The sequence below is a fragment of the Callospermophilus lateralis genome, chromosome 4 (assembly GCF_048772815.1).
Source record: "Callospermophilus lateralis isolate mCalLat2 chromosome 4, mCalLat2.hap1, whole genome shotgun sequence".
Lineage (NCBI taxonomy): Eukaryota > Metazoa > Chordata > Mammalia > Rodentia > Sciuridae > Callospermophilus > Callospermophilus lateralis.
The window spans coordinates 65,178,804-65,186,457 of NC_135308.1; the positions used below are offsets into that span (position 1 = coordinate 65,178,804).

The window sequence follows — 7,654 nt, forward strand, 5'->3', positions numbered from 1 at the left end:
TAGCACATATATTTATAAAATTGTTATCCTCTTTCTAAAGATAGCAAACAGGTTCTGACAGGTGTCGTGACTTGCCCAGTCATGTTGCTGGGATTCTAACACTAGCAGCTGGGCTTCAAAGCCCGCACTCTTTCCACTACACCCAACTTCCTCTGTTCCACGGGAGGTAACCAGGGGAAGGAGGAACAGGGTCTGACGTAGATGTGAGAGGGTCAGTTCCTCAGGGGCCCGAGCTGCTTCCCAGTTGCTGTGTGTGCTTCCGTGGGCTCATCCTGCCCCTCCCTCTTTCAGGATCCTCCAAGCAGGCCTGGAAGTGGAGCGTCTTTCCCTTAGGAATTTCTTCCATCATTTCCATTCCAAGCGAGGCATGTGGAACCGACGCCAAATGAAGATGCCGTAATCCCTGGAGCCACGTGCAGCTCCTTGACTTGCTGTTGTTCCCCAGCACCCCTGCTCACTGCTGGAGAAGGGGAGGGCAGGGGGGCAGAAGCGATGAGTAGGCCCCGAGAGGCCTCAGAGCCAATTCCCCTTTCCACTGGGAGCTGTCCCCTCATGCAGAGACAGGTGCCAAGACTCCTCTGCCACTCACTCAATCAACAGAGAGAGAACGGCTCCTGAGACAGACGGGGCAGCCAGGTCAAGGAAGGATAGACCTGCTTGAGCAATACTGTTGTTATCCATGAAGGCGCATTCCAGTCACCCCCCCATGCTCCTCTTGGGAGTATTGGCCATTGAAACTGGAAACTTCTGCTGGACATATTTTAATGAGGGGTTTATTTTTTTAACCAGAGAACCAAAACTGCTGTTCAGACCCAGCATTGACTGCGAATGGGGTGAAGTTGTACATTGAAGGAATAATCCCAATCGCAGATCCCAGATCCATTTGTGTGTAGAGATGTGTCCCTAGGGCACTGTCCCTTCCAGAGGTGCTGGCCACACATGGAGCAGGTCTAGCTCTAGCCCAGGCTTGTGCCTTCTAAACACACATACATTTCTCCTGGTAGCCACTGAACCACAGGCCGTCGATTAGGGCATTAACCTAATCCCTCCAGGTGGCACTAACTTCAGACTGGAAGCACAGAACTGGCAGCCAGGTCCAGGTACAACAGTGGGGTTGGGAGATCGGGAACTAATGAGCATTGGGCTTATCTTGCCCAGTGTTGGACATATGGGCCATGCAGAATCCACAAGATGAAAAAGACCAGAGATAGATGCCCCTTCCCTTCCCAGCTCACCTGTGAGATAAGGCCTCTGGAGAGGATAGAAAGAGGCAAGCAAAGAGGATGTGGACATAATCCATCAACTTTGTGTAGATGAGAAGAGGAGGCAGAAATCAGGCAGAGAGGGATGGAAAGGGAAGTGGAAAACTTGAATCCCAGAAGCCCAGCTCCCCTATGAATTTGCCCTCCTGCAGGGAGAGCCCCAGTTGCTTGGCCCTGAGGGGAAGACAAGGAAGGGGTGTGGGTAAAACCCCAGACCTCGAGACAGGAAGTGGGCAAGGCAAGAGGTGTGGGGAGCTGAGGGTATTGTCCTGAAAGGTATCTTCCCCAAGGGGAGGGGAGCAGGAGGAACTGAAAAGTAAAGCAGTTTCAGGGAAAATCACCCTTGGCCTTTTCAGTCTGCGACCACCCTTTATGTCACCTGATGATCATGCACTTATCTTGCACTAATAATCCCCGGGTACTTTTGTGGCTGGGGACTTTTCTACTGCTGCTGTTGAATTCACCAATGGTGCATTGGATGCTGGATCTTGAACTCCAGAGTCTGTGGACAGAGCTGAGCACAGGGCCTCCCTGTTGGGAGGTGCAGCGGGGCCCAGGGGCTCCGTGCTGTGACAGTCTACATCACATCGTTCAGAGCTAGGGTCTACCTGGTGGGCTCTGCATTTACCAAGAGCAAAACTGTGGCATATGGGAGGACAGAGCCCATTGAGAACCTTCTGGACTTTGGGGAGAATCCTGCCTTCCTCTAAGGAATCAAGAAGGACAGAGACATTTCAGTTAATAGGCGGTGGCTTGTATGCCATACCTGCCCCCCTGGGCTGTGGCTTTTACTGGTCCCTGCTCAGGACTGTACCCTCTGGAAAGGACCACATAGGAGGTAGGCTAGGACTGCAGTTGGCTGATTGGGGTGCCAGCTTTCTTTTTAGGGCCACTCTTATCCTTGGCATTGCACTGGAGGCAACAGTCCCAACAGCCCTCTTTATCCACCTCTCCTAAGGACCAGAAGCCAGCCCAGCCTTCCCTGCCCTGCCCACACCCCTCTGTCCTTGGGCCAGTGCCTTGTGTTTGATGTCTGTTACCTCCCCACCATCTGCCTTAATGAGAAGGGCCTGGCATGGCCCCTACTCTGTAGAGAAATGTCTTGGGTGAGGGGAGGGAGTGGGTGAAGGGAGGGAAAACATTAAATACAGCATCTTCTTAGAAAAAAAATGGCTCTTGTGTTTTCCTGTTGTCCATTCATGGAAGAGGGTTGAATTGAGGGGCACAAGGATTGCATCTCCATCCCTCTGAGAGGTATGCCGAGGACCTCCCTCACTGCCCTCCACCTTTGCTGCTAGTTTGGGGAAGTTGCTGAGTTCTATGCTGTGGTTTGTTCAAGGATATAACATTGTCCTTGGTGTCTCACAGTCTGATAGTAGACCAGGCATTTTCTGTTCAGTAAATTAATGGAAATTGGCCATTCAGCTGAGAATGACTATAGACACCCTGGGTGAAGAAGGCTAGCTATAGGGCCAGATGGTTTGGTGAGCAGTGGATAAGAGCCAAGGGGTAGCTTATTGTAAGGTAAGATGGGGCTGTGGTCCATGCCTGTAATCCCAGAGATTCAGGAGGCTGAGGCAGAAGGATCACAAGTTCAAGGTCAGCCTCAGCAACTTAGTGAGACACTATCAAAATAAAAAATAAAAAGGGCTGGGAATATGGCTCAGTAGTAGAGAACTCCTGAGCTCAACCCCTGGCACAGCAAAAATAAATAAAAATATTAATTAATTAATTTAAATAGCAGATAGGGCTGGGGATGTAGCTCAGTGGTAGAGTGTTTGCCTAGCATGTGCAAGACCAATAAAAATGAAAAATCACTTCTGTTTGCAAGTTTACTCACCTAGTTGTATTTGGCCTGAGTGAAGATCAAAATTTGTATTTAGTAAACATGTGCTTAAGAGTCACTTTGGGGGTGGGGGGTTCTAGTGATTGAACCCAGGGGCTTTACCATTGAGCTACACCCCCAGCCCTTTTAATTAATTTATGTATTTTTATGTTGACACAGGATCTAACAAAGTTGCTTAGGGCCTTGCTGAGTTGCTGAGGCTGGCCTGAAAAATTTGCGATCCTCCTGTCTCAGCCTCCCAAATTGCTGGGATTATAGGTATGTGCTACCACACCCAGCAGGAGACACTGTAATGTGAAAGCTATTATGGGTTTCAGTAGATCCTTGAAAAGGTTTGTGCATAAATGCATTAGTCCAGAATTGACTGATCTGTGATTGAGGTAGGAGATATAATAATCCCTTTCCAGGACACAGAGAGGGCATTCAGACACCAGCCTGGATACTGGAGCCTTCACTACTGAAGACAAGGAGATTGACTCTGAGTGGATTCACAGAGATTTTTATAGATAGAAGTTAATCCATTTTACACAAAGGGAGAACTGAGGCCTGGAGCAGAGGGAGGGCATGGGGTGGGGTCGGAACCAAAGGCTAAGCAGGCTTGATCTTACATTAACCTGCCATAGGCTCAGGAGATGCTGCCAGGGAGGGAAGATTGGCAGTACTGGAGTAAGAGCTCAGGAATCTGAACAAGGTGGAGTCCCTTAGACCAGTAAAGTATCACATCTTTATTTGGGTGCTATAGGGGAGAAGCCAGCACAGCTATATTACCCTTTTAGAAACTCTCCCAGGGGCTGTGGAAAGTGCCCATTAGCATGGCAGATCAAGGAGGAAGGAGGCAGAAGCAGTTCCAGGACCAGTACCTGTAGAGGAAGCAGACAGACAAGAGGCAATGAGGAGAGCAGGACAGACCAGTGCTCCTCAAACTTGGATGGAGACACTGTTCTCCTGGCAATCTTACTAAAATGCAAGTGCTGATTCCATGACCGGAATGGAGGCCTGAAGTACTGCATTTCTAAAGCCAGCTCCCAAGAGATTTTGTAGATTATTCTGGCTTACGAACCATAATTTGAGTAACAAGAGCTGATAGACAATAGGAAAGAGACATTTCACATTTCTGTCTTTCTCTTGCTAGATGGGCTGAACCAAACACTAGCCACATTAGCTTCCAGCCCATCCCAGGCTGTGGAATAATCTGAGCCTAAGAACTGTAGGAGTCACTCACTGGGAGAAAGGACTTAGGGTAGGTCTTATTAAGAACCAGTCCCCTGCCTGGCACGGTGGCACACACCTGTAATCCCAGCGGCTGGGGAGGCTGAGACAGGAGGATTCAAGTTCAAAGCCAGCTCCAGCAAATAGCTAGGCACTAAGCAACTCAGTGAGACCCTGCCTCTAAATAAAATACAAAAAAAAAAAAAAAATAGGGCTGGGGATGTGGCTCAGTGGTCAAATGCCCCTAAGATAAATCCCTGGTACCCTCTCCCCCCCCCCCAAAAAAAAAGAACCAGTCCCCACTCTGCAACACACCCCTTTGGCCCTAGACCTATAGGCCTTCCCCTTTGGCTTGGCAAGGGAGATTCTTCTTGCCCCAACCCCCAGAGGGGACAGAGGGGCCACCTGGGAGAGCCCTTAGATCAGGAACCTCCCATCCTTCCTCACCTAGGTCCCAGGCTATGCTCAAAGAGGATTCCTTGAGGCCCTGGCAGTCAGGAAGCCTGTCTTTTGTGCCCCAAAGGCTGTAATGAATACGTTGATGACAACAGTGATGAAGACCAAGGTGGTGGCAGCATTGTTGAGCTGGTTTAGTCGCCATTGATTCTGTACCTCGTTCAGGTTCAGCCGTGCTGTGGAGGATTAGGGAGCGGGGAAGTGAGGATCAGAGCAGGAGCCACACCCTAGAGCTTCCCTCCCCACATCCACTAGCTTGGAGAAAATCTGGCACTTCAGAGATCCACATGGCAGAAATGAAGGGTGAAGTGTCATCATTGGACTGAAATTGAAATGCCTTTGGCCCACCTGACCAGCACATGGTATTCATGGGATAGGATTTGGGAAATTAAACAGGTTCTTCCAAGAGTGGAGATGAATAATCACAAAATACTATAGGGAGCTGGGTGCGGTGGCGCACGCCTGTAATCCAGCAGCTCAGGAAGCTGAGGCAAGAGGATCACAAGTTCAAAGCCAGCCTCAGCAATTTGGTGAGGCCCTGAGCAACTTAGCAAGACCCTGCCTCAAAATAAAATACAAAAAAAAAAAAAAAAAAAAAAAGGGCTGGGATGTGGCTCAGTGGTTAAGCGCCTCTGGGTTTAATCCTCCATACCAAAACCAAAAACCAAAATGCCTGTAGGGAACTCTGCCACAGTGAGTAAAGACAGTCATTCAGCAGGTATTGTGGAGTGTCCGTCTTCTGGGATACCAGGATAGAACAGATTTCTAGTCTTGCTGAACAGGAGTTATTTGTGCACTTGTAGGTGCAGTGGGCTAACACTAAATATCTAAATTGGCATGTGCCAACACAGGGGACTGGCTCCTCACCAATGACAACCAAGAGGATTCCGATGACCACCTGCAGGAGCAGAGAGACGCTGATGAGGGTGACAAGGGCAGTGTAGTAATGAGAGGACGGTCCCTGCTCAAGCACCACTTTCAGCCGTGTGGCATTGGACATGAAGAGAGCCACATCCAGCATGCTCTCTGCCACACTCTTCTTGGTGGCATAATGGTTCAGGTTGATGGGTTGGTTCCTCCTGGGGTTGGAGTTCCCAGGCTGTAACAGAGAAAGCACAGACTTACCTAGGAAACTTCAGAAGGGAAGCAGTGGAGAGACTGGAAAGTGGAGAGAGATTTTAATTCCCTTCCCAAAGCAGGTGGGAACGCCCTCAACATTGATGGTGAGGCCTTGCACGGTTTATGGGTTTATGGCTTGAAGAAAAAGTAAGGGCTACTGGGCATAGTGGCCCAGACTTGCAGTCCCCGCTCCTCGGGAGGCTGAGGTAAAGGGTCTTTTGAGCCCAGGAGTTTGAGATCAGTCTGGACAACATAGGGAGACTCTGTTTCAATAAATAAGTAAGCACAGACAAGATAAATTCATATAATAAACAAAAGAGGGCTGGGGTTCTGGCTCAGCAGTAGAGCACTTGCCTAGCACATGCGAGGCCCTGGGTTTGATCCTCAGCACCACATAAAAATAAATAAATAAAATAAAGGTATTGTGTCCAACTACAACTAAAAAATAAATATTTTTTAAAATAAACAAATAAATAAATAAAACATTGGGCTACAGAAACTTTGAGCTCTGAAGTGATGCTATGCTGTGACGTCTACTTTATGGAGGACCACTTTCCCTCACACCTTGATACACCCAGCAATAGGTGGTCTGAAGCTTGGGTAAAATGGAATAGATGCTTTTTCTCCCAAAATGACATGGTCCCAAGGGAGGGTGCATAGCTCAGTGAATTAAACATGAGCTGCCTTTCAATCCACTCAGTCCCTGAACTAAGAACCCTGGAGCCTCAGCCCTGTTCACAAACATATTGGCCATTAAGTATAGGCTGTCAGAATACATGTATGTAAGCATGTATATATATACACAGTAATTAGTGCATGCTAGTTAAAAACTGTTTTTTATTTTTCAATACCAAGGATTAAACCCGGGGTGCTATACCACTGTGCTACATCCCCAACCCTTCTTTTATTTTTAAGACAAGGCCTTGCTAAGTTGCCAAGGCTGGCCTTGAACTTGTGATCCTCCTGCCTTAGCCTCCCAAGCTAATTTAATATTTTAAATAATTTTTAGCTAGGGCTTATTAAAATGTAATTTATATTTGATTTTGGAATATAAAATAAAACTGTTATTCTCAAGAAACCTCTAACTCCAAGGATGTAATCGCAATACAGGGCATATGGTAAGGGCCTCTGGGGTGGTCCAAGAAATTCACACTGGATGCTGCAGGCCATCTGCAGTCATTTGAGAACACTTGGAAGATTGACTTAGCAGTGGTGCTTAGGATAGATTGAACCAGGGTGGACCAGATGTAAGGAGACTCATTTAAACATTATGCTCTTGTGGTCTCTGGATGTGAGTCAGTGGTAGAATGCTTGCCTAGCATGGTGAGGCCCTGAGTTGATTCCCAGCACTGCATAAAATATATAAAGCTTATGGTCTTGATTTAGGGTGAATATGAGAGGGAACTGAAGTGGCTGGTCATGAGAAGGGAAAGGAAGAGAGAAACGTGAAAGATGTGACTGCTTGGAGGTAGGGAAGCTGACCCAGAAGGTCACCATAGCAGGATGGCTCTCTATTTGGGTGGATGGACAGATAGATGGACAGATGGTCTGGTGGATGGAAGGATGGATGGATGGATGGGTGGGTGGGTGGATAGGGCAGGTTCAGAGGATCTGGGTGTGTCTTGCACTCAGTGTGATCACAGCAAGGCACTTCACTTTTCTGTTTAACAGGTAATTACAGAGGTAAGTTAAGATGGAGGAGAAACCTATGTAACCAGAACTTTGGACTATAAGAACCCTGAAAATGTTCTGAAATGCAGCG

At 47.9% G+C, this 7,654-nt stretch overlaps 2 protein-coding genes across 2 annotated transcripts in view; one reads left to right on the forward strand and one right to left on the reverse strand.

Moving 5' to 3' along the window:
- The window catches only part of B4galnt3 (beta-1,4-N-acetyl-galactosaminyltransferase 3), a 103,418-nt gene extending 101,799 nt beyond the window's left edge, over nucleotides 1-1,619 (forward strand). The window contains exon 20 of the mRNA XM_076852539.1: nucleotides 292-1,619. Within this exon, the coding sequence (XP_076708654.1) occupies nucleotides 292-400 (109 nt within the window). The 3' untranslated portion in view covers nucleotides 401-1,619. The remainder of the gene's footprint in view (nucleotides 1-291) is intronic.
- A 3,163-nt stretch (nucleotides 1,620-4,782) lies between these two features.
- On the reverse strand, nucleotides 4,783-5,866 carry Ninj2 (ninjurin 2). Its single transcript, XM_076852540.1, has 2 exons — nucleotides 5,641-5,866; nucleotides 4,783-4,949 (listed from the first exon to the last, which is right to left on the reverse strand). The coding sequence occupies exons 1-2, from the start codon at nucleotides 5,792-5,794 to the stop codon at nucleotides 4,783-4,785; spliced, it is 321 nt and encodes a 106-aa protein (XP_076708655.1). The 5' UTR covers nucleotides 5,795-5,866.
- Nucleotides 5,867-7,654: the final 1,788 nt, after the last annotated feature.

Bases quoted from the DNA above. Each gene is read 5' to 3' on its own strand.
- Ninj2 (XM_076852540.1), bottom strand. From the start codon at position 5,794: ATGCTGGATGTGGCTCTCTTCATGTCCAATGCCACACGGCTGAAAGTG. The intron at 4,950-5,640 runs GTGAGGAGCCAG...AATCCTCCACAG, and splicing joins AATCCTCTTGGTTGTCATTG to CACGGCTGAACCTGAACGAG.